This window comes from Chrysochloris asiatica, unplaced genomic scaffold, assembly GCF_000296735.1.
Source record: "Chrysochloris asiatica unplaced genomic scaffold, ChrAsi1.0 scaffold00029, whole genome shotgun sequence".
NCBI classification, from domain to species: Eukaryota; Metazoa; Chordata; class Mammalia; order Afrosoricida; family Chrysochloridae; genus Chrysochloris; species Chrysochloris asiatica.
Window position 1 is genome coordinate 2,219,960 of NW_006408547.1, and position 27,509 is coordinate 2,247,468.

General features: G+C 40.0%; 1 protein-coding gene across 1 annotated transcript in view; it reads right to left on the reverse strand.

Annotated features, from left to right (window-relative positions):
• The window catches only part of NALCN (sodium leak channel, non-selective), a 535,846-nt gene that overhangs the window by 73,559 nt on the left and 434,778 nt on the right, over positions 1 to 27,509 (reverse strand). Inside the window, exons 18-27 of the mRNA XM_006846666.1 lie at positions 17,592 to 17,693; positions 17,063 to 17,132; positions 13,388 to 13,479; positions 13,177 to 13,299; positions 10,176 to 10,232; positions 9,833 to 9,953; positions 9,606 to 9,737; positions 7,633 to 7,800; positions 5,479 to 5,583; positions 952 to 1,058 (exon numbers count right to left, since the gene is read on the reverse strand). Of these exons, the coding sequence (XP_006846729.1) occupies positions 952 to 1,058; positions 5,479 to 5,583; positions 7,633 to 7,800; positions 9,606 to 9,737; positions 9,833 to 9,953; positions 10,176 to 10,232; positions 13,177 to 13,299; positions 13,388 to 13,479; positions 17,063 to 17,132; positions 17,592 to 17,693 (1,077 nt within the window). The remainder of the gene's footprint in view (positions 1 to 951; positions 1,059 to 5,478; positions 5,584 to 7,632; positions 7,801 to 9,605; positions 9,738 to 9,832; positions 9,954 to 10,175; positions 10,233 to 13,176; positions 13,300 to 13,387; positions 13,480 to 17,062; positions 17,133 to 17,591; positions 17,694 to 27,509) is intronic.

Here is a 27,509-nt window from a genome sequence, read left to right on the forward strand (position 1 = left end):
ACAAAGGCAAGAAGTGACTGGCTTATAAACTTTCAAGAGGGAACCTAGATCCAGAGGGCATGGAGGAAGGTAGAATCTCCACTGAGTAGTATCCAATCTGCCTAGGCGGGAATGATTGAAGGAAATGCAGATAGGTCTTTTGTGATACAAGGGTGAATAATTGTTACCAGGACTGATTGTGAAGGTTGTAAATGCAAAGGTAGACATTTTGTGGCAAGGAAGGGAGTGATTAACTTTGCAGGCTAGGAGTGGAGGTCCCTGGAACCATGAAGGGAGAAGAGCGGAGAGCAGAACCCTACACAGAGAGGCAATGATCCTGGAGATGGAGGCAGAGATGATGAGGTGGAGAGATGGAGCAGCTGGGGACTCAGGATCCAGGGAGGGAGAGGGGCTGTGTGCTGACAACTGGGGGTGGGGTGGGGGTGGGGGAGCAGGCTTATAGGATGTACCCTTTTGTTGATTGGTGATGTGTGTAGGGGATTGGAACCATGACAATATATGATAGGATGAATGTAAAACTGATGTTCTCCCATGTAAACTGTCACATAATTCACAATAAAACTTAAAAAAGTGGCAGATTGTGGTCCATGTTACTTCACTGAAGTTAATCAAGTATTATTACATCAGTATTTTTCTGATATTTTAAAGCTTATGTACCTGAAGTCAAATGGCTTTAAAACTTACTATTCTTTCAAAGGGGGGATGGGCAGAGTATTCTGTCAAATTAAAACTAAACTCGTTCCTGATGTAACACTGTTGGATAAGCACTGGACTACTATCCACAAAGTTGGCAATTCAAAACTACCAGCCTCTCCTTGGAAACTCTATACAACAGGGGTGGAGAAACTTTTTTCTGCTAAAATGTATACCATCATTTGTGGGTTGTAGAAGATTATATGGATAAATCTAGCATTTTTCAAGATGTTTTTCTGATAAAAATAAATTGCTTACCAAACACGGGGCACCCAAAATCCAGGCTTTTTCTCTCCAGGTCTTAATTTTAAGTTTAAATTCTTTGACACACTTACATTAATTCTGAATATGCCATTACAATCTTCCTAAAGTAGGGGAAGAAAAAGAAATGAAAATCTGGTCAGAAAATGAACTCAGAAAAGATGAAAGATAGGAAGCACTTTTTACATGAACTACAAGGGTCTCTGAAGTAACAGGTCAGATTCCAGGCAAACAGTAAGAAAGACTTGAATGAAGATAACAAAGATATAGAAATAGATAGTGAAAACATTAGTAGAAAATTTTCACTCATTTCCTGTCGATAGTTTCATTCGGTTATCTTTCATATTTGTTTGTAATTTTTATATTTTGAGCCTTAAGTTTTCTTCTGACTTCTAGGTGTATATTGTAAAATTTGTGATCACCACTTAAATATTTTAATAAAACTTCAAATTTTAGACTGTTTGAAATCTTTTTGTCCCCTAAAATATCCCTTTTCCTGGCCCTCCCCAGTGCTATTCACAGCACAAGCACCAACCAGTCAGTACTCCAGCATCAGGATTCTGTGCTGGGTCGGCATCTTCCTCTCTTAAGACCCGTCCGTCCATTTTTCCTTTCACTAGTTTCTTAATGCCATCATCACCTCTTTCTGGGTTACCAGTAACATTTTTTTTTAAAGGACTTTTACAGAAAATAATTTATCTTTAATTTATGAAATAAATTTTGGGTAATTTCTTGTTGTCAAATGCCATCAAGTTGATTCTGAATCAGAGTAACTGTGTATAGGATTTCCAAGGTTTTAAATCTTTGTGGGAGCAGAAAGCCATAGCTTTTTCCAGTATAGTGCTTGGAGTGCTTGAACCACACCAAGTTTGTGGTTTACAGTCCCATGCTTATCATATAATGAAGAAAAGCTACCTATAATCACCTGGAGACAAACACAGTATCTTGGTGTATAGCCTTCCAGTAGATTTATAAAATCATACTGTTTGTATTCTTTTGCACTCTACTTTTTCTTTTTTCAGGTAAAAACATTTTGCAATTATCTCTTTATAATTTTATATAAATATCTATAGACACATGAATATAGCTATATATATTCATCTACAACATTATTTTAAATAGCTGTGTTACAGTATCTCATATAAAGTCTCTGTATGGATTTGGGCGTATTGTCTCTTCCAATTGGTCTTTCTGAGAGAACCTTTGGTTGGGTGAGGCAGCGTGTTGGACTGGTGAAAAGCCTAGACAATGGGACCAGACTGCATAAATATGACTCCCCAGCTCCCCACTTATGAAATGGGTGGCCTCAGTGAGCTATTTATAATCTCTAGGCCTGTTTTTCTCGTCAGTAGCATGCGGGTAACAGCGGCAGCGTTAGGAAGGAACTGCTTTATTGTAGGCACTCATAAGTACCTGGGATTCCTCTTCAACAAGCCTTCAATGACTTTTCAGTTCTCACAAAGAAATTCCAGACTCCTTTATCTGGCATTCAAGGTTCTCCAGGAGCTCTCTTTAACCTACCTCTCTGGTCTAGTCTTATTTTTTAAAGTTCTTTTCCACATAGGGGAAGTGAAATGCATATTTACTATGGGAGGTTGGAGTTTTTATAAAAGTGAGCTTATTTAATCTTTGTAAATAATGCTGTTTGAGAAGTATTATAGAGGAGGAAATGAGTTAAGAATGATGAAATAATCAGATACAACCCTCACATCTCCTAAAGTAGGGAGTCTAACCTGACTCCATAGCCTGTATCCTTTGCTCTTTATTTTTTCCGCTCTCTTCTGTACTTAGGTCTTTCTTCTTACTACTTCCTCTGCTTGGAAGGTTTGTTTCAGTTGATTCATCCCAAACCCTACCTCCTCCATAAAGCCATCCTACTTCAGCACCCCAGTCGTAAACCTGTTAGGAGTTTGGGATGACTTAGTGTATTAATAATGAATAACAGAAATAAAAACAAACATTATTTCTCTTCCCTTTAGCTCTTTTCACATATGACCTTAAACTACAATTGCTTGAACATGAAACACATGCTCTGATTGGGCAGAAAACATTACAAAACAGAACAGTGTTCTATTTATTCCTTTTCAGTCCCTCATTCACTTACATGGTGCCTTGTGCATAGCTAATGTTTAATAACTATTTATCAAAAAGGTATCCTTAAAGTTCATTTACAGGGTTTTGAGAACGCGTTTTTGGGCTCCAATCTCTTATCTATATTCGTCTCAAGACTTCTGCTGTTTAAATTGTAAGAAAGGGTACAGACATAGTACCCATACATGTGCCAAGAAAACAATGTCTCCCAGTTGAAAACCACAGCACGTGACATTTGAACATGTGAGCTGTATGACTCAAATGCTACTCTGTCTCATTCCCCCTCCCCCTGGATTTGTCTCTTCTTTAAGAGAGATGGGCTGAAGTGGTGGGGTAGAGGTGATATCCCTTTCATCCCAGTGACATTGTTGGCCCTTTTATAGACTCTTATGTTGGATTTATATATATTGTGTTTGGACTCCTGGTGTGGGGTGGTAGTATCAGCACTGGACTGCGAACCACAAGATCAGCAGTTTAAACCCACCAGCTGCTCCTTGGAAACCCTATAAAGGGTTACGATGAGCAGGAACTGACTCAACAGCATTTAACAACAAAAACATATTGGGTTTAGAAAATAGCTAGTCATGCCATAAAGACTTAGACCGTTCCTCACTATGATGGTTGCTTTCATAGGCTTTCCTAAGAAAGTCTGTCCCACACTGTTTGACATCCCCCATATAAGTCATCAATTTCTAACTCGGGCTGAGTTTGAATAGAGAACATAAAATCACACTGTCCCTACACCATTATTAACATACTGAGTCATCCAAGAATCCCAGCAGGCTTCATCATGAAATGTGTTACTATCATTTTGACTCCTTTTCAATGTGGATCTAAAATAACACATCTTTCCTGACAGAAACTTGAGCACTAAATGCGTCAGTTCTCTATTACTCCCTTCATTAGCTTATTTGGTACTAAGTTCCTGGTGTTGTCTTTTCAGGGCTCCTGGAATCTTTGAGGAAGGCAACTGAAGAAAGTCACCACCTATTTGGTAGCTTGTGAAACAATGTGGGATCACCTGACCTGACTGTGTCTTTCTTAATCTGCCGTTTCCTGAAATCTTCATCATGAATTCAATTGATAGTGTATTTTGACTGGACAAACATGTTATCTAGTAATCTGTAATGGTTAGAGAATAATTTTTATAATTTTTGTTGTTGTAGATATATTGATAATTTTGTATGGCCCACAAATAATGTTATAAATTTTGGCAGACAAAAGCTTGCCCACACTTGCTGTATAGGGTTTCTGAGGAGTAGCTGGTGGATTTTAAATGCTGACCTTGCAGTTCAAACTAACTTTGCAGCCCATTGCTTATCGTACAGCATCACACCAGGACTCCATACTTGATTTAGGGCATTGTTGATTTATGCCATCTCAACAGAGAAGACCATGAGGACAAGCAAAGGCTGGAGCCACAAGACATCAAGAACCTGGATGACTATTCCGAGGACAGTCGTCCGACCTATTCAATATGTAATATACATTTGCTTGTGTTGAGTCACTTAAAGATTAGTTTGTTTCAACAGCTAGCCTATTCTGAGTAAAACTTATTGAATGAACATAAAGAGAAAGGCCAACATGAAAGTTTTCAAGCTTGAGCCTTTCTTAATTGCTTTAATGGGTAAGGTTCTGAACAGCTAAAGCAATGTGAAGGTATTTGTTTCCTAATGAGAAGACAGTTGAAAATGAAGAAGTATTAAAATGTGAAGAAGTATTCAAATGTGGGAAAAGAGTGTGAAAGACAAACTTTGTCTTTGTAGATTTTTTGCAAAAAACGATTTGCTGTTTGGAGTCTTAAATTACAATAGAAGCTGGATTAGGTTAAGAAAAACATAAAGGGAAAGTTTCTGAAGCTCACAGCTCTAAGTATCTGGAATTTTCAGTGTGGCACTGTGGGCTAATGTGTCAGACTGCAAAGTCGTCTGAACTACAAATTCGGTGGTTCAAGCTCACCAGCTGCTCCTTGGAAACCCTATACAGGATTGCTTTGGGTCGGAATTGACTACACGGCACTTCACAACAACATACTGATAATGGGAGCTCTGGTAGCATAGCGATTGTGAGTGGGACTGCTAAGCTCAATGTCAGGAGTTTGAAACTATCAGCTGTTCTGCAGGAGACATATGGGGCTTTTTGCTCCTATAAAGATTTATAGCCAAGAAACCCTATGCAGTCCAAACCGACTCCATGGCCTATAGCCACCACCACCATACTGATAATGCCAACAGTGGATTGACAATGGAATAAGAAAAAAAGTGGAATTTTCTGTGACGAACTTTTAACTGCATTAACTTTTACTTTCCAGAAGATACATAACTTTAAGCAAAAGGAGTTCAAGGGAAGGTTTACCGGGGGGTCCTCAAAGGAACCTTAGTAATCCATGTTACCTGAATTTTTAATTCTGCAAGATAGAAAAGACCATCTTACCCTTCTCATAATATTGGGATCGTTGCACTTTGCCAATTTTCCAGCAAAAAGTTGAACTCCAAAACTTGCGAAAACAAGCATTAATGTTAACAAGAGGATGGAGACCTGAAATAAATGAATGGAACATTAAAAACAATGCATTGGTTTCAGGCTGAATAACATTCATTGTCTTTTCCTATTGTTTAACCTCCCCACCACAGGTCATTCAATTAGCCTTACAGAAATGCCAAAGGAAGAAAACAAAGATTAGTTTAGAAATTCTAAAACAAAAACATATGGGTTTCATGTAAGGAAATAGGCTGAAACATCTAAGAAACCACTTGGATTTTTCTGATTTTAAAACCAACATTTTGCTCTTTTATTTAATGGAACTAAATTACAATTTTTCAATAATTGCATTTTTCTCATTTCCTCAAAATAGGTTCCTATTACTATCTCTACAGTGTACAGACTAAAGATACAGAGGCATTGCTTCCTTGTAATCATGCTTTCATGTCAGGGTAGGAGAATGTGTTGTGTGTGCCCAGGGAAGACTTGAGAACGGTAAGCTCTGAAATAAAATGTTAAACTTACTCTTGCGCCATCTGCTGGCTGACTAATCTCAGCCGAGAAAAGTGGCAAAGGGTAAAAATACTGAAGAAATCAACATGTAATGGTTGAATAATCTAAATATAGACCTTAAATATACTCAGATTATACTAAAACTTTATTGGGAAAGAGACACAAATAGTTTTCTTCTAAACTTTATCAGTAGTCAAAAGATTCATATGCATTAGCTGTCAGGTGATAGATAGTCCTTCAATTACAATGATGGGAAAAGTCAGACTTTTATGTTTTTATTGTAGTTGCTTTGTGCCATTGAGTCAATTTCGACTCACACCGACCATGTCTAGGGTTTTCTAGAGTAACTGGTGGTCTTGAACTTCCGACCTTATGGTTAGCAGCCCAGTGCTTATCTAAAGACAATATGAAATGTTAAGCATATGTTTTTGTTGTTGCTGTTAATTTGAGAAGCTCCATACCTTAATAAAGGAGCTCTGGTAACATAGTGGTTATGAATCGGGCTGCGAACCTCAAGGTCAGCAGTTCAAAACTACCAGCTGTCCCACGGGAGAAAGATGAGGCTTTCTGTTCCTGTAAAGATTTACAGCCTCGGAAACCCTGTACAGGCTTGCTATGAGTCGGAACCGACTCCACAGCACATAACAACAATAACAACATACCTCTAATAACATCACAAACAAAGGTCCTGCGGTAACAGACTGTGAGCAATGAGCCTCTGACATTTTATCTGCAGTCCCTTTCCTGGGAGATCCTAAATCACATTTGTAATACTTGTTCTTACTGAATTCACTCTGAGTACGGTATAGCTGCATGCCACCTTTATAAGTTGTTTTATGCAAACACTCTGGTTATGAATCGGGCTGTGAACCACAAGGTCAGCAGTTCAAAACTACCAGCTGCTCCACGGGAGAACGATGAGGCTTTCTGCTCCCATAAAGATTTACAGCCTCGGAAACCCTGTGCAGGGTCGCTATGGGTCAGAACCGACTCATCGGCACTTAACAACAACAACTAAAACTCTATGGCCAGTTCTGTGCTAAATGTCCAAATCCATCAAATTTCTAATCACATTTGTGAAGTAAATGGTGTTAAATCTTATCCTTAATTTCCAGATGTTGTTGTTGTTGTTAAGTGCCATTAAGTTGGTTCCGACTCATAGCAACCCTATGCAGGTTTTCCGGGGAGCAGTTAGTGAGTTTGAACCACCAACTTGTGATTCACACTCATTTTGTGGTACAGTCCTTTATCCTCACAGCACCATACCAGGACTCAATAATTTCCAGATTGGGGAACTAAAACCCTAAAAATTAGGGTCAGAAATCAGGAATGAAAGAATCATCTTTTGAATTATTTGTTGTGCCTTCCAGAGTGACATCTCTGAACTGAGAATGTTCATTGATTCAAACATATTGGTAAACCAAATGTCCCTGGGTATAGTTTTTGAGTGTGTGTTCTAAAATGCCTTTATAACCTCCAGCAATAAATGCTATCCTAGACTGACTTGAGGAGCAAGACTCAACATACCCCTCACTGACTACATTACAGAGGTGTGTCTGCATCAATTAGAAGCAAAAGGTAACTATAACATACCAAAAAAATTTCCTTGAAGCCACTGAAAAGTTCTCGAACAACTTTTCTCATCTGAGGCACCAGTTTGAATATCCTCAGTGGTCTCAGGCACCGAAGAACCATTAAGAGTTGAGCTCCCGACTCAGCAGGCACATTTTGAGGCATCCAGCAAAGAAATATCAGGCTCACCTTGAGGAAGAAAAATCATCCCTGGAGTTTATGCAATTTACTTCTATTATCCATATTTCTGAGAGTCAACTATCCATAACACCCAGTTATCAGAAATTCCAAGTGTTATTTACAATAAGCATCCTTAATGTCTCTTAAGTCTAAACAATGAACCCAAACTGGAGCACACGGAGGAACGTAAGCATTTAGCAACATGCAAGGAATGAAATACGTGGGCTCCTCCAGTGTCTGTGTGTTCATCAGTGCAGTCTTCTCATTCTATTAACTTAACATACTGGACGCGCAGCTGATGGCAACAGAATTGGACTTGTTTTTATCAAGCATACTACACCTAATACTCATTTCTTTTTTAATGAACTGGAATTTTTTTTATTGTTGTTTATATATAGATAGATAGATAAAACACAACATTTTCCAATGTAACTTTTTTTCATATGTGCAATTTAATAATAGCTATTACATTAATGGTGGGATGTAGCCATCACCAATATTTGTTACCAAATTCCTATCACTATAAACAGAAAAGCACTGCTCCCTAAAGAATGAGTCCCACTTGCCCTCTCCCTCCTACCCCAGGTAACCACCAGTACATTTTGGTTTCCACACATTTGCCTCATCTAGCTAATTCATATGAGTCAGGTGACACTATTAAGCTCTGCAACGTGCTACATACTGATCTCTATTTTTCTGGTTGTGTCTGAAGATAGGTTGACTTTATTCTTTCTTGAACACATGAAAAAACAAACAAACATTATATGTCTTTGAGTTCCATCCACTACTCTCACAAGTTGGTTTGACTGAATGGTTGGTTGAAAGATTCTGTTAGAGTCTGGGATTTTGTATATTAAAGGACTCAAGAAAGAGGTCACCTACATTTATTTTAGCTTACTTTTAGCAATAAAAAAAGAACAATGGTGGTGTAACAGTTAAGCATTGGGCTACTAATTAAAAGGTTGGTGATTCAAATCTTGGAATCATCCGGAAGCTCTGGGAGAACCACTTTCTGCTCCCCTTAAGACTGCTGTTGTTAAGTGCCATCAAGTCAGTTCTGACTTAGAGCGACTCAAGGATTTCCAAGGAATGGCTGGTAGACTTGAACCACCAATCTTGTGGTTAGTAGTCTAGTGCTTATCCTATAGTGGTATTCCGGGACTCCCCTATAAAGATTACAATCAAGAAAATCCCATGAGGCAGTGTTCGTCTGTCATGTAAGATCTCTTTGCGATTTGACAGCACTACCAACCACAAGAAGGAGCTCTGGTAGCGTAGTGGTTACGAATCGGGCTGCGAACCTTAAGGTCAGTGGTTCGAAACTACCAGCCGCTCTGCAGGAGAAAGATGAGGCTTTCTACTCCCGTAAAGATTTACACCCTCGGAAACCCTGTACAGGGTCGCTATGGGTCGGACCCGACTCGATGGCACTTAACAACAACAACCAACCACAAGAAGGAGTTCATCAATGATATTATAATATGGCACACTATGCTCTTGTTCCTTCAGAGTAGGAGCTATGAGAAATGTGGAATGCAAACCAGATTTATTATTTTAGGCCTTACTCGTTTAAGAGTTAGTTATTCATACATAAAATTGTGGTGGATGTGTTTGAACAATAGAAGTATCCATGGATATCTGTAATGTTTTTATTTAGATTTTACATGCTTATTACTTATTTGCATCTAATTAACTACTCAAGAACTCATAGATCCAAACCTCCATCTCAGTCCAGATCTAAATGACTCCCTCAGAAATGGAGAAGAGTTTACAGAAGGATTACAGTTTATGTTTAGGATAGAACAAAGACTTACAAGGTATATAAATATGTCCATTACACCACCAAAGTCCCTGATGACAGCTGTGGGAGTGAAAAATAAGCCATCTGCCATAATCTTCAGATTAAGCTCGATGCTCATGAATATCACAAACACATACTCAGCAATCTGAAAAGGGGAAAAGTCAGATTGGTCTGAATGAATGGGAACATTACAGGGCAGGGTTTTTCCCTGGGCTGTGAGCTGAGATTGAGCAGCCGTACCTGCAAAGTCGGAGCGTGCATGACTCTCCGGAAAGGGGATTCAAACATCATGGATATACAGGAGCAGATGGTTACAATGATCATGACCCAGTCCAGGTATGTAACCAGTCCCAGCAAATCACTGCCAAAGATTAAACAAAGCTGAGCAGCACACAGATTCCAAAACAAGCTGCTGAAAGTAAAGACTTTGGCATCTCTGGCAATTAACATGAATATGACATAAATCCCAACCACCTAGGTCACAGTCATACATAGCAAGAAGATAAAGAGACATTTTCACAGCATAAAACAGCATGCAAATGCTTCCAGTTGCAGGGAAAGTTTACAAGGCTGTCATGCTTACTAAAGTTGATGGTACTTTGTATTTTTCACAGCTCCGGTCACAGGATCCGTTTTAGATCTGTAGGAGAACAAACACACATAGAGTCTGCAGTATAGACTGCCATGCACAAAGCCAAGCTCACAGCCATCGATTTGGTTCCAACTCAGAACAACCCTATAAGGCAGAGCAGAACTGTTCCAGAAGGTTTCCACAACAGCTGCATCTCTCACCCACAGAGCATCCTGAACCACTGACCTTGTGGTTAGTAGCCTGAGGTTTAACTTGTGTGCCACCAAATATCTCAACGACCTAAAATCTCCTCTATGTCCATCATAAGTGACCTATTATAAAATATTTTAACTGCATGTGGAAGGCAGAGCCTTGTTAGTTGCCATCAAGTTAGTTCCAACTCATAGTGATCCTTTGCATGATGGTTGGTGGTTATGTGCTGTGGAGTTGGTTCCGACTCATAGCAACCCTGTGCAGGGTTTCTGAGGCTGTAAATCTTTATGGGAGCAGAAAGCCTCATCTTTCTCCTGCGGAACAGCTGGTAGTTTTGAACTGCTGACCTTGCTGTTCACAACCCGATTCATAACCACTATGCTACCAGAACTCCTTGATCCTTTGCATAGCAGAACAAAACGCTACAGGATCCTCACAATTGTTTGAGCCCATTGTTGCGACCAATGTGTCAACCCATCTCCTTGGAGGTTTTCGTCTTTTACACTGACCTTACACTCTACCAAGCATGGTGTCCTTCTCCAGGGACTGCTCCTTCCTGACAACTTGTCCAAAGTAGGAGAGATAATGACGAAGTCTCAACATCCTAATTTGTAAGGGATAGTCTGTCTATACTTCTTCCAAGGCAGATTTTGTTTGTTCTTCTGGCACCAGGCCAGAACAGCATGCCACCACCAACATAATTCAAATGCATGGATTCTTTTATGGTCTTCCTTATTCATTGCCTGACTTTCACATGCATATGAGGCTACTGAAGACACCATGGCTTCAGTCAGGCCCACTTTAGTCCTTAAAGTGACATCTTTGCTTTTTTACACTTTTAAGAGGTCTTTTGCAGCAGAATTGACTAATCATTTGATTTCTTGACTACTGCTTCCCTGAGCATTGATTGTGGATCTAAGCAGAGCACATCAGATGAAAGAAAGAAAGGAAAAAAACAAAACAAAACAGTTTGCAGTTGATTGGTATAAAAATAAAGGTTTATATACCTCAAACTACTTGATTTTAAAACATGTGACATCATTAAATAACTTCTGATATGGATATTGAAAAATTAAATTTTGACTTTTATTTAAAGACATTAATCTAAAATCATCACCTTATTAGATCAGGGATAGTCCTCAGCTTTTTAATTAAACACTTCATAAGTTAAACAGTCATTCACCCTATATTTAACTACAATCTGTGGAACAATTTTTATAGACTTACTTTGCATGGGGACTTAGAACTTTTACTTGAAGTTTGGTCCATGACAAATCTTCAGTGGAGTTTCTGACAATAATTGTGAATATCTTCTCGGTTACAACTAAGTCTTTTGTCAGTTGTATTCAACAAAAGCTGCATTTTGACAAAGGAATTCCACCACACACAATGAACTGGAGAATTAGCAATTACACGTTAACATGAAGGCAGCCAAAAGGATAATCCAAGATGAAAAACCCAACTTGCAAATTGTAAGCTCCTGCCTTTACTTTGTTTTGAAATTCAGGAAAAGTGTTCAGTAATTATTATCAAGTACCTTAAATTGTGAAGGTCTTTCTTAGAACAGCAGAAAAGACAAAACAAAACAAAAAATCCAAATAATAGACTGGTTACCCGAAGAGAGCCATGTAGTAGCTGGTGTTCTTAAGCAAAGCTTTGAACTTCCGTGGACCTAAATGTTTTATTCTCTGTTGAAAGAGGAAGTATACAGACAATACTAAATGATCCCTGAGTGTCTCTTCCGCCCTGACAGTGATAATCATTAGTTACTTATTACCAACAAAAGAGTTCAATTCTAGGTCCAACTAATGGAAAGTTTTTAATACTTCTGGTGGGACTGTTAAGGATTTCAGGGTATTTATTTAAAGTTATGCTTGACAAAAATCCATCTTATCCACCATGTGCCTGCTAAGCTTATTTAACCAGCTGTTAAGTCAGTTTCAACACACAGCACTCTCATGTGCCACAGCAGACTTGTGTTCTATAGGGTTTTCCACGGCTGATTGTTTAAAGTACACTGCCAAGTCTTTACTCTGAGGTGCCTCTGGGTGCACTTGAACTTCCAGCCTTTGGGTTACCAGCTCAGGGCATTAGTCATTTGTACCACCCAGGGACTCAAATATACAAGTTCCTCAGGGTTTACTATATTGACAGTTTCTTACACATTTCTTCCTTATTGGTAGAAATAGACACAGTGGCCACTGGATCTTCTTCCCAAACAGTTGAAAATGAGAGCACTTGGAGTCCTGGTGTGGCACTGTAGAATAAGCACTGAACTACGAACCACAAGGTTGGTGGTCCAAACCCACCAGACACTTCTTAGAAACCCTATACTGGGTTGCTATGAGTTAGACCCAACTGGACCACACTTAACAACACAAAATCACTTTTTTTCTACTTCACAGTTCGCTCTCATAAACCAGTTGGGGTATTTTGACCATAAAGAAACTATACATCCAGAAGAACCAGGTGGGTTCTTTGCCATGTCATTTAGTCTACCTTTGTTTCAGTATTTCCGATAAAAGGTATGAAATTAATAACACTGATATAAACAGGTCCAACAAATAAAATGAACAGATACAAATGGCTGCTATGAGTTTTCTATAAATGTTAACTAACTGCAACCTTGGTTTGTTCCACCTGGTCAGGGACTCTGCAAAGAGGAGCAGCATGATTAATTAGCCCACAGTTGACTTTGTGACCCCATTAGGATTACACATTCCTTCTTCTTCTTCTGACAACGCCTCCTGCTGTTCCAACCACTCAGGCTAAACACCTGGCTGAAATTAAGTACACTTACGCATTGAAGCGTGCTCGGACCACCACCCGGCAAAAGTTTCTGAACCTGTGCTCTCGGCCCACAATGAAAAGTGGCTTATCGAAGTACGGATGGTTCTCTCTGAGCTCCTCCTCTTGCACTTTCCTGGGGGAGAAAGGGTGGAATGTAAGTAAGGCTACGGGAAAGTTTGTGATTCCAAATGAGAGGCAGCAAACATGGCGTCACTCTGTACCTTTTCATTTCCGCTTGCTCCTTTTTTTCCTGAATCATCTTTATTTCACTATCTTCTCTTTGTGCATTTCGGTATCTTACTGTATTGGAATGCTAGAAGTGAATTTGCAGGAGGACATATTATTGTGGGAACTTCTTTTTGAGGATGAAAGAAGATCATCATTTTTTAAAATTAAAATTCATTACATTTTATGTGTTCTTTTAGTGGCATAGTCACCTTAGCCAAGTTACTTTTTTAAAATTGTGGTAAAAATATATACAGCATAGAAAAACAGTTTCTGAGTCAACACCTTTTACTAGTATAATTCAGTGACATTTATGACATTCATCATACTATGCAACCATCACCACAGTCCTTTTCCAAAAGAATCTACCAGTGTGAGAAATGCTCAAGGTGGTCCATCTTCAGGAATAAAGGGCCCGTGGTGAGATTGCTGGACCCCAGATATGTGAGCTGGATGAATTGGGGGGTGGGGGGAGAAATCTGTTCTAGGACTAGGAACTTTGAATAAGAATACAGCCATTAAGGCTAGATTGTGAACCCCATACTACCTGGGGAAGGGACTTTTAGAGGACTAAAACTCTTTTCTAAGCCAGCCATGGGACACATCTTCCTGTGTCTACTGGGTTGGGGGTGTGATTTTGCAAAATCGCATAAAGAAAACCTCACTCTCACTAGAATGAGTACAGATTGGATTTCTTGAGCATTTGTTGGTAAACACTTGTGATAACTCATTGGTAACCTCATAATCAAGAGGAACCGAGGCAGTAGCTGGGCTATCGACAACATTTCTCACACATCACCAGCAGAAACTCCAGTCCTTTAAGTCACAACCTTCTGGCCTCGTCTGGTGCCCACTACCAAACTTGGACCAACAAGGATATTTCTGGTGCCTACTATATGCCAGGCACTAGTCTAGTGCTGAGAGTCCTGGTGTCGAACTGTAGGATATACACTGGACTTCTAGCCACAAGGTTGGTGGTTCAAACCCACCAGCCACTCTTTGGAAAGCCTAAAAAGTTGGAACCATGGAGTCCTGGTGTGACATTGTGGGTTAATGTGCTGAACTGCAAGATCACTTTGAACCTCAAGGTCAGCAGTTCAAGCTCACCAGCCACTTCTTGGAAACCCTATACAGTGTGGGTAGGAGTTGGAACTGACTTCACGGCACTTATTAACAACAGCAACATGGAAAATATTATAAAGAGAGTTGGAAGAAGTAGTAAGACTCTGAAGTTGAGTCTTCAGACAGGATTTTTAAATATTTATATATTAATGTATATAAGCATATAGCTTCAGATATGTTATAATTTGATTCTTAAGTAGACAGCGCACTTAAAGGAAAGTGCTTTAAATTAATGGTGCTTCTCTGAACTTTAGCGTAGAAATTTTCTCCATAGATCCCAAATTAGAAGCATAAGTTGTATGTTGGATCTATATGCAACACTATGCGGTAGCTTTTAACCTCTATAGACTATATGGTAGCGAAACATACTGCGTTCTGACTATTGAAAATACTGCGTTCTGACTATTGAAAATTCTGTCAGTAGCAGATATTTATGTTAATTATTGTTGCTGTTGTTGTTAAGTGCTACTGAGTCTGTTCCAACTCATAGCAACCCTGTGCAGGGTTTCTGAGGTTGTAAATCTTTGAGCAAGCAGGATGCCTCATCTTTCCCTCAAGAAGCTGCTGGTGGCCTTGAACTTCTGACTTTGTGGCTCACAGTCCAGCGCTTTTCCTACAGAGCCAGAGCGATATAAACTGGGGAACGGTGAAATCAGATGTTCTCACTATCAACTTCTTCCAGTTCTTAACTTTTCCTAAAACACTCAATAAGGAGACTAGATCCACAGTTTACTATGTCTAAAGTTGCAAGATCTACAGCTTGATAATAGGTATGTTGTTGTTGCTATGTGCCGTGTAGTCGGTTCTGACTCATAGCAACTCTGTACAGGGTTTTATAGGCTGTAAGTCTTTATGGGAGCAGAAAGTCTCACCTTTCTCCAGTGAAACAGCTGGTAGTTTCAAACTGCTGACCCTGAGGTTAGCAGCCCAATTTGTATCCACTATGCTACCAGAATATAGTATGCTAATAACTTCAGAAACGCTTAAGAATTACAGGAATTGATGCAAAACAACCCTTGTATCCCAAGCCTTTCTCTTGCTAGGCCTCCTTTGTCAAATGCCATCTTCGGCTCTGGACACTCAAGACTGCCTTCTTTCTAAGCTATCTGGATGTACTTACAATCTATATTGTAATTGGGGCTTCACTTATGATAATCAAGGGTCCCTGGTAGCACAATGTGTTAAGCATTGGACTGCTAACCCCAAGTTCGGTGGTTCAAACCCACCAGCTACTCTGAAGGAAAATGATAAGGTATGGTCTGCTCCCATACAGATTTACAGTCTGAGAAACCCTAAAAAGCAGTTCTACTCCATCATTTAGTGTCCCTATAAGTCAGAATCAACTTGGGAACAGTCGGGGGGCATTGGGATAGGATAATTACTTAAAATGTACTTTCCAAATTTCCTATGGCTGGCTTAGTATGACATTACCACTGTTTATAGACTAAACCCTAGGTTACAACTTGGACATTGTTGTTAAGTTTGAACTCATAGCAATCCTGTAAGGCTTCCAAACAACAGTTAGGCAAAAAATAAAAACTTCTTGCCAGAAGTGAATTTAAGATTGTTTTCTGGATTTTCAATGGTTTACTCATTTGCTTCATTTGGGTGTCCAGGATAATGGAGAAAAGTCTATGCTTATTACTCTATGTAAGATTTGATACCTTAAAATCTCCACCTTTGATTTTTTTCTCTTTTTCTTTAAAGTACAGAGCAAATCTGTCATGACAATGAGGAGATGATGGAAGCAGAAATCACTCCAGGAATATCATTGTACATTTGTTTACTGTCTGTCTCCTCCATTAGAATGTAAACTCCATGAGGACAGAACTGTGGCCTGGCTGCCCCACGGTTCCCTGTCCCTTAGAACAGGACCTGGAACACACATGAATGACCTAGTCTAAACTTAAAGAAATTCCTAGGGAACACTATGCAGCATTTGATAGAAAAATTCTTCTAGAAAGAAAAAAAAAATTATTTCCTACCATGCAAAGCCCTGAAATTATAGAAACTAACTATACATTCTAGAATGTTTGGAAATTTTGTTGTTGTTAAGGGCTGTTGGTTGAGTTGGTTCTGACTCATAGTGACCTTGTATAGAGTTTCCAATTCGTGGTTGATGGGTTTGAACTGCTGATCTTGTGGTTAGAAGTCCAATGTTTATCCTACAGCAGCATATGAGCACTCCAATATTAAGATTAATTACGCTATATGTAACGGCTGATATGTTACTGTTCTAACTAAGATGTTGATTTGTGTGTGCTGTTGATTTTTTACAGTTAATGGACACTTTTCTGCTCCTGTTTCCGGAGATTCCCTCCATATGAAATTTTAAGGTGATGTGGCAATATGATGGAAAGACCCAGGAAGTAGAATTCTCTAAGCAGTTCTTTAAATTTCATTGGTTTCCTGAGATTCCCTCCATATGAAATTTTAAGGTGATGTGGCAATATGATGGAAAGACCCAGGAAGTAGAATTCTCTAAGCAGTTCTTTAAATACATTTTCATAATCACATTTTCAAAATCCAAAGCATTACTTGTAACTTACATCTTGAGTCAAAGTTTCAAGAGATTTCCCCCTGCTGATCCTCTGGCTGTTAGAACCGTGTCTTAATGACCTAGAGCAATCATAACCAACCGGTAAACAAATCTCAAGATCAAATTTTCACTTTCAAACAATGATCACTATTAAAACAAAATAAAACAAAACAAAGCAAAATTAAACTGCTTTTGGGATACAACATCAAAAATGCTTATTTCTTTTTATATAGCAAACACTCATAGTCTATTCAAGTATAAATTGATTCCATCTAACAAAATTCAGATCTATTTCTTCTGCTTTTAGTAGTGAGAACTTGGCAATAGTAAGGATCTGATTTTGTGAGTAAAGGCTGTTGGGTCTATTTGAATCTGATTGTGAGTTTCATTGTTTCCTCAGGAGCAAATGCAGCATAGCGCTTCCCTCCTACCTATCTGTCCACCAGGGCTGACAACACTCTGCCTGTGCACTGTGAGCACTTCCTGTAGAATTCCTTTTCCTGGTTTTCTCTCAAGTCTTGTTTCCCTGGTGGATTTACCTGCGCTCTTGGCGGATATGATGCTGCACACTGAGAATTGATCTTTCCTTTGCCGGCTGCCCCTCAAATGACCCGCTCAGCATGCGCTGTCGAGTGCAAGCCCTAGAGAGAGAGAGAGAGAGAGAGAGAGAGAGAGAGAGAGAGAGAGAGAGAGAGAAAAGGAGCCCCAGATAAATGCATGATTTGTACCTTTGAGATGAATAATACATAACTGCTCATTACTCTGATTATTTTTAAGAAACCGCCAGTGATAAGGCAAAATACAGCAAACCACACAAGATCTTAAAGGAAAATGAGCTTTAGGCTCTGTATCAAGAACACGTTCAAAGCAAAATGGTCACAGCTGTGAAGTGACGCTGCAAAATAAATAGAAACCCTTCCACCCACCCGGCCCACCCCCAAAACAAAAGGAGAAATGCTATCAGGATTCTATCAGCAGTAAGGCCAGTCTAACTACAGGTAGTCATATGGTGGTTTTTAATTTAGACAGGGAGGTTCCTAACGAAAGGCCTTAGAGAAGGATTTGTCCACTGAGGCTCCTGGGATGGTCTATGTTTCCAAGGAGATTTTGCAGAACTTTAGGAAAATAGAAAAGCACACAGTTAGCGGGAGAAAGCAGTGGTAAAAGAAGCCGTTTCAGCTGGGATTCCTATAGAAGGAAATCTTAGTCTTAAGTCACTGGAGGTTTGCGCAGTTGCTACTGTTTTTGTATTTACAAAATCTTGAATACTTTTGAAAAAAATGTTCTCTTGTGGAAAAATTGGAACCCTCTTCCATTGCTGATGGGAAACAGTTTGGTGATTTCTCAAAAGTTAAACAGAGTTACTGTGTGACCCAACAATTCCAGACCTAGTTTTTACCCCAAATAATTGAAAGAAGGAAACCAAACAGATGCTTGTGTACCACCCACCACATTTGTACACCAGTGTTCACTTCAGCAGTATTCCCCATACTCAAAAGATGGTGACAACCTGAATGTCCCTCTACAGAGGAGTAGATGGTAAAATGGAGTCATGGGGTATACACATATAAAACAACATTACTGCTGTTGTTGTTGTTGTTAAGTGCCGCTGAGTTGGTTCTAACCCATAGAAACCCTGTATAAGGTTTCTGAGGAGTAGCTGGTGAGCTTGAACTGCCGACCTTGTGGTTCAAACTGACTTAGTAGTCCAGCTCAATGACCTGCAGCACCACACCAGGACTCCAATACAATACTGCTGTCGTTGTTAAGTGCCATCAAGTCAGTTCCAATCCATAGAGACCCTGTATAGGGTTTCTGAGAAGCGGCTGGTGATCTTGAACCACTGACGTGAGGCTCAAACCAACTTTGCAGTCCAGTACATTAACCCACAGTGCCATACCAGGACTCCAATAGAATATTAATCAGTCATAAAGAGATATACAAGGATGAACCTTGTAAACATTATGCTAAGCAAGAAAACCCCAGCAACAACAACAAAAAAACAAATATTGTCTGATCCTACTTATATGAATTATCTGGAACAGGCAACTGTGTCAAAACCAAAGTTGGTTCACAGTCACCAAGGTTGAAGGAGAGAAAGCGAAGAGTTATTTCTAAAGAGAAAGTGAGCTTCAGTTTAGGGTGTGGAAAGGATGGGAGATGAGCAGCAATGATACTACAAAATATGATGAGTGAGCAGAGGTAGGTTTGGGTTAATTTCCAATTTACTAATGAGTTAAGATAACACCTGTGGGAGTAACTTAGTGAGGAAACATTTCTTCTACAGAAAGCTTTCTCCAACTGGAAATGACAAGAATGCCCTTGAGGTTGCATAGTGTGAAAACTAAATAATGTAGGAGCTGAAAGACTAATGTTCCAGACATGGCACTTTCACTAACTAGTTGGGTGACTTTAGGGCTCTGTTTCTTTCTCTGTAAAATGAGAAAGCCATGATTGTTCGATGTCTCATCAATATATGGTTTACTTATTTTTGGCTATGCAAATCTGATGAAGCCAGATTTGTTCACTGCCTGAAGAGGTGTTCTGTCATTGTTTTACATAATACTTTCATGTTTAAGCTTTCCAAGATGCATTTCTAGAAAGACTTTGAACTATATTATTACTGTCTGTCTGTCTGTCTTAGAGCTAAGACCTTAAAGAAAAGGTTTTGTAGTGTTTAGAATATTTAAGACATCATGATATCTTAGGGTGTTCTTAAGTGCCACTGAATCAGTTCCAACACAAAGCGACCCTGTATAGAGTTTCCAAGGCTGTAAATTGTGAGGAGCTCTGGTAGTGTAGGAGTTACAAATCCGGCTGATTTGTTCAAAACTACCAGCTGCTCTGCGGAAGAAAGATGAGGTGATCTGCTCCCATAAAGATTTACAGCCTCAGAAACCCTGCTCAGGGTCGCTATGGGTCGAAACCGACTCGATGGCACTTAACAACAACAACAACAACAAAATTGTGAGGGAACAGAAAGCTTCATGTTTTTCCTGTGGAGCAGCTGGTGGGCTTGAACCATGAACCTTGTATTAACAGTCTAGTACTTCTCATACAGAGTCACCACATATCCCATCTTAGGATATCATGTGTCTATTTACATTTTAAAAAATGCTTTGATGCTAATGAAGAACATTGTAATGAATATCCATGAAAAATCATACCAATTCATTAACTGTAAATACACTTTTGGGTATAAAGCACCAAGAATCACTATCCTTAGCTCAGTAAACAGCAGAGGTCAGTTTGGGATCAAATGAAAACCAACAGTTTCTTGAACAACACAGATTATATAACAGTGATATACAGAGATGGTGCTTATTTCCCGGACGATACTGATTTTGTTAGGATGTTGTTGGTGTTAAGTGTCATCGAGCCAGTTCCAACTCATAGTGACCCTACACTGGCTTTCCAAGGAGCAGCTGCTGGATAGAGAGATGCATATGTAAGTTATGCTTAGCTGACAAAGGTACCGCAAATTTTCATGCGTATGTTGTTGTTGTTGTAATGTGCCGTGGAGTCGGTTCCGACTCACAGCGATCCTGTACAGGGTTCCCAAGGCTGTAAATCTTTACAGGAGCAGAAAGCCTCATCTTTCTCCCATGGAACAACTGGTAGTTTCGAACTGCTGACACTGAGGTTCACAGCTCGATTCGTAACCACTACGCTACCACAGCTCCTTCTCATGTGTATAGGAAGGGTTTTATTTTAAATAAAGGAGTCGAAATTATGAAGGCATCTTGAGAAATCTATTTGTAATAACTATGTTATTCTGGTGTGCCACTGTAGGATAAGCACTGGACTGCTAACCATAAGATCAGTGGTTCAAATCCACCAACCACTCCTCAAAAACCCTATACAGGGTCACTGTGAGTTGGAACCAACTCAACAGTACTTAACAACAACATGTCACTCTAGCATAGATGTACGGTTTCCCTGCCATTTATGTAAAGCATTGAGAGTTATCACTTTGAGTCTTTTACCCTATGACTCTCCACTAAAGCACCTGAGATTCATAGGCACAAATACATGCTAGGTACAACCTGATTACAATATAAACACTTGAGTTTGGATGTTATTGCTATGCTTTAAAAGAAAGAATAGAATTGACTTTACATTGTATATTGTGAACATGCCTGTGCTTTTTTTTACTAGAGATGAGTTAAGGACACAGCTAATGACTCAATTACCTCTGGGAGTCTCCTATCCCCAGACCTGTCTGAGTTCCCTCTGAGGGTCTTTCCCATCTCTGCCAGAACAAGAAAACCCCCAATGCTGTGGTGTTTTGGACGCACAGTGCCCCTACTGAGCAGGGTAGAACTGTCTCACAGCGTTTCCAAAGCTGTAGGCTTTCTGAAAACAAACTACCCTACTTTTTCCCACAGAGTGGTTGCTGATTTCCAACCGCTGACCTTTCAGTTAGCAGCTGAACTCTTAGCCACTGTGCCATCAGGGCTCCTTAACAGGGCAAGAGAGGAGCTGGTATCGATGATGATCTATAGGCTATTGGAAAGACTCTTCCCTCCCAGTGCTCTTCCACCTTCTCCGCCAACAGTGTGGCTGGAGTGGAGGGAAAAGTAATCTCATTTCCTTCTGTGGTCATCATGGCTCCATCATTTCCCACAGGGTCTAGAGAGCTCAAGAGGTAGTTTCAGATATTGCTAATCTTTGTTCTCTGTATAATTCAATCATTTGCATGTACAGAAGGGTAGTGGCGGCAGGCGAGAAGTGTCTAGTCCTGTCTGCGCAATCAGAGCTTGTGCTTAATCAGACTAAGACAGTCACTCAAATGTGACAATATGTAAAACAGCTCTCTTTAATAGCCTTTTCCTACCACTTTTTCTGATGCTTACGCAAAAACAATGTGAGGCCAGGTCTGACTTCCTCTGGCTTCACAAGGTGGAGAATCAAACTCAAAACTAGCCCAAGGCAGATTCCTGTGATGTGTAGGTCAGACATGCTTCCACCCCGCAATCTTCTTTATCCTATTCTTCCCACAGTGCTCTCTGCTTCACATCTAGGTTTGCTAATCCACTGCAGTGGCCACACAGAACTCATAACAATACTCACAATTACCGTGTTCATTAAGGAAGTTGTTGTTGTTGTTGTTAAGTGCCGGTCGAGTCGATTTTGACCCATAGCGACCCTGTATAGGGTTTCTGAGGAGCAGCTGGTGAGCTTGAACTGCCGACCTTGCAGTTCAAACGACTGTGCAGTCTGGTGCATTAACCCACAGCGCCACACCAGGACTCCATTAAGGAAGTTTGTTGTTGTTGAGTGCTGGTCGAGTCGATTCTGACCCATAGCGACCCTGTATAGAGTTTCCAAGGAGCAGCTGGTGAGGTTGAACCACTAACCTTGCAGTTCAAACGGCTTTGCAGTCTGGCGCATTAACCACACCAGGACTCCATTAAGGAAGTTCGCAAGGTATAATTCAGGATCAGAAACAACTCAGGATGCGACACTTCTTCAGTCAGGAATGCATCTTCTCTTCCATATTGCACTCTTGCCTTTGGTTTCTCAGCCACATGGTTCCTTGACCTCTGCCTTGCTTGAGCAAGTGTTAGAAAGCTCTTTTAACCAGTCTGTGAATACCCAAAACACATTCTGCAAGTCAGTCTTCTGCTCGTAGGCACTCAGCTTTACTGGGTCCATAAGCCTAGAGCCCACAGCAGCTCTGTCTCTACAGGCCACTGTCACCATGTTTGTAGGTAGGGATCTCATGTTCCGCTCATTCCCTTCTTTCTTGATGGTCCTAAGATCATCTGTTCCTGCTTCTGAAATGGCTACTTTTAAACCCAGTGCGATGGCAAAGCTAACTAATCCCTATTTGCATGATCCCACCCAATCATTTGAGGGGAATTAAGAAGACTTTGGATTGAAAACAAGAGCAAGCAAATTCAAATCACCACACTTGTAACACCATTTGCTGGAACAACTTCAAAGTGGATAACACTGGGAAAAGAACACAGTACTCCATAATTTGGGGAATTCTCGTTAATTACAGTTAAAACCTGTAAGTGGTTAGTTTCCCCTTTGGAATGACCCTTCCAGATTCTTCTTGCTCCCTCCTCAGGGTCTGTTTGCCAACTTCCTCATTTCTTGTGGCTCCAGTGGTGTCCAAGTAACCTGAACAAAGTGAAGTAGGCATGTGGTGAACATGGTAGATTAAGTGTTCATAGATGCCTTTTGGGGGTTCAGACCCTTGACCACTGGTTCGGTCCTCAGGTGCTGATTTCATGTGCCAGCCTGTTAGTTTCCAGACTTTAGGACACCTGGTGTCAAAACAAAGATAAAGCAACATTCTCTGTCTTCATCTCTCTGCCCCTTTGTGAAGAGTTTCAGCTTGGACCAAATGCTCTGGTATCTCATTCTTTTCTTTGAGTATGTCCCAAGGCTTTTGAACTCAGAAAGGTAACTGCTGAGGTTGCATAGCTGAAAATGAAGGACTATATTCTTCTAGAAAATTGCTTAATAAACACTTTGGTGAAGGTAATTGAGGGAGAAATATGTGAAAGACTGTTCATTTGAAGACTTCTGAAATATTTCTACCTTCTTCTAAGCACAGTTGTTGTTGTTAAGTGCCATCGAGTCGGTTCCGACCCATAGCGACCCTGTACAGGGTTTCCGAGGGTGTAAATCTTTACGGGAGTAGAAAGCCTCATCTTTCTCCCGCGGAGCGGCTGGTAGTTTCGAACCGCTGACCTTAAGGTTTGCAGCCCGATTCGTAACCACTACGCTACCAGAGCTCCTTTCTAAGCACAGTGGTGGGATCTTATTAAAACTATATCCATTAAAGCTAATAACCATCATACTTATATACAATAAATTTTCTCCAAACAACCAAGCAATGATATTGATGAAACAACTTTGCTACAAATACATATATTCAGCTAAGAGAAACTATAGGGGAAATATTCAGTTATATGTATGGAAAAAACCATTGTCAAGTGCAGGCTACCAGTGGAGGAGGGAAGGCTACAAACCTGAGGTAAGACAGGGGAGGCAATAAGAAAGGAGATGGGAAGAAAGATGGACCCGGGACACCTGGAGATGAAATCGCCACAGGCGTCAAAGTGCAACATCAGGATGTTTCTGCATAGATAGAGCAGCATTATAGATGAACCACTGCCGCAACCTTTGGTCACCTACAATATTTTCATATTTGGGGAAATAATAAGGTTGACAGAATATTATTCTTAATCAGCATAATCAGATTCTGCTAATGAGCTACGTATGTGGTTGTCGTTCAGTGCTGCTGAGTAGGTTCCAACTCAGCGATCCAGTATAGGGTTTCCAAGAAGCAAATGGTGAGTTTGAACCCTCGATCTTGTGGTTCAAACTGACTTTGTGGTCCTGCACTTATCCTATAGTGCCACACAAGGCTACATATACTCTAATACAATATACCAAGGTTCATGCAAAAAAAAAAATGATACATTGCTTTATTATTTGTTAAAGGAACAGGTGGTAATGGTTGTGTATCATGGAGTCGGTTCTGACTCATAGTGACCCTGTGTAGGGTTTCTGAGGCTGTAAATCTTTATGGGAGCATAAAGCCTCATCTTTCTCCTGAGGAATGGCTGGTAGTTTTGAACTGCTGACCTTGAGGTAAGCAGCCTGACTTGTAGCCACTATGCTACCAGTGATCCCTGTTAAAGGAATTGTGGTTTTATTATACAGAACCATATATAATAACCAAAACTATGAATGACCAGTGTTTTAACATGTTTAATATAATTGCAAACTGTTGTGTAAAGGAGTTCTGAAAATTAACAAAGTGAGAAAAGAATATTTCCCTTAGGGAAGGCACAGGGATACTATTTGCTTTTACTGTCCCATGTTCTTAGAGCACTATATTAACCCAGCTTGTTGAATACTTAACATCATTTGCTATCCCCCTTACTGGACTGCAAATTTTTTTAGGATCATTTAAGGAGTCCTGGTGATGTTTTATGATAAGTATTAAATTGACAACCTTGTGGTTGGCAATTCAAACCCACTGGTCATTCCACAGGAGAAAAATGAGACTTTCTTTTCCAGTAAAGACATAAAACCTCAGAAACCCTCTAGAGAAACGACTCTGCAGCACACCCACACCACTGCCACCGCTCTGTCCTACCTGGTCTCTATGACTCAGAATTGACTCTAGGTCAGCTGGCTGGGTTTGGTAGTTGTTGTTGGTGTTAAATTCCATTACATCAGTCTGGCTCATAGCGATCCTGTACAGGTTTTCCCAGGAGCGGCTGGTGAGCTTCAACCACTGACCTTATAGTTCAAGCTGACCTTGCAGTCCAGCACATTTACAGGACTCCTTGGTTTGGTTGTTGGTAAGTGCTGTTGAGTTGATTCTGACCCATAGTGACCCTGTATAGGGTTTCCAAGGAGCAGCAAGTAAGCTTGAACCACTGATCCTTACAGTTCAAATGGCTTTGCAGTCTGGCGCATTAACCCACAGCACCACACCAGGTTTGGTTAGGAACCATTTTATTACTCTTCCTTAAATTCCTAGGAAGAGCAGTTCCTGGGGCTCAGATTGGTTGACTGGCTGACACACCTCTAGACTGAAGAGATAAAAAGGTAGAGGCAGGGGAATAAAGGCAGGTGAAGAAAGTAAAGACTGGATTTGTAACTGGCTAGTTCAGGTGTTCAGAAGGAGAGGTAGATTATTTCTGAATGTTTGGCCCTCAAAAACCTTACAAAGAGCAGTGAAACACTGCCAAATGGCACCAGGATGTTGAATATTGAAATACTGAGATATTCCATATTATTGAACAGAACCAGAGTATTATCTGAAATAGTGTCAGAATATGAGCCCCTTAGATAGGAAGGCACTCAAACTATGATAGTGGAAGAGCTGCCTGCTCAAAGTAGAGTTGACTGTGATGATGTAAATAGAGTAAACCTTTCAGGACCTTCATCTGCTGATGGGCCACAGCTCAACATGAGGAGTGACAGCTGCAACTGTCCATTATCAACTGGAACATAGAATGTACAACATATGAATCCAGGACAATTAGAAGTTGTCAAAAGTGAAATGGAATGCATAAATCTCAATATACTAGACATTAGTGAGCTGAAATGGACTGGTATTGGCCATTTTGAATCTGACAATCACATCGCTTACTTTGCAGAGGATGACAAATTCAAAAGAAATAGCCTCATATTCATCATCAAAAAAAAAAAAAAATCAAGATCTAGCTTCAAGCATATAGCTGTCTGTGATAGGATAATATCCATATGCCTACTAGGAAGACCAGTTAATACCACTATTATTCAAATTAATGAACTAACCACTAGAGCCAGTGGTGATAAAATTGAAGATTTCGACCAACTTTTTCAGTCTGATATTGATCAAACATACAATCAAGATGCATTGATAATTATTGGTGATTGAAATACAAAGGTTGGAAACAAAGAGTAATGATCAATAATTGGAAAATATGGCCTTGGTGATAGAAATGATGCTGGAGATCACATGTTACAATCTTGTTTATTGCAAATATATTTTTTTAAACAGCATAAAATATAATTATACACATGGACTTCACCAGATAGAATACACAGAAATTAAATTGACTACATCTGTGGAAAGAGATGGTAGAAAAGCTCTAGACCATCAGCCAAAATAAGGCCAGGGCAGACTGTGGAACAGACCACCAGTGTGCATATGCAAGTTCAGGAAGAATCTAAAGAAACTTAAGTCTTTGAATGCCAAAAACTGATTGTGAATACACCCCACTTGAATTTAGAGACCATCTCAACAACAGATTCGATGCATTAGACACTAATGACCAAAACTAGAAGACTTGTGGGATGACATCAAGAACATCATATAGGAAGAAAGAAAATGGTCATTAAGAAGATAAGGAAAAGAGAAAAAACTAACATGGATGTAAGAAGAGACTCTGAAATTTGCTCTCCAGCATAGACATTCTAACGCAAATGGAAAAAAATGAGGAGGTAAAAGAGCTGAACAGAAAATTTCACAGGGCAGCTCAAGAAGATAAAGTCAAATATTATAATGAAATGTACAAAGATCTGGTGTTGGAAAACCAAAAGGGAAGAGCATGCTCAACACGTCCTGAAGAAAAGTGAAGGAAAAAGTTCAAGCCTCAAATTGCAATTGTGAAGGTTTCTATGGACACACTATTGGATGATGCAGGAAGCATCAAAAGAAGACAGAAGGAATTCACAGTCAATGTACCAAAGAGAAATCAGCCATTTCAAGAGGTAGAATATAATCAAGAGTCTATGGTGAAAGGCACAATGAAGAAATGGGCTGAGTTCAACCATGTTCCATTGACTTCTGTTGACTGGAGATGAGAGAAAGAAGAGGAAGGGCTGGTTGGTCCAAAGTGTGGTAAGACCTGGGGACACCTTAGCCCATGTACAAGGACATAGCCACAGAGCACTAGAGCTGAGAGTGAAGCAACCAGCTGATATGAAGTGAG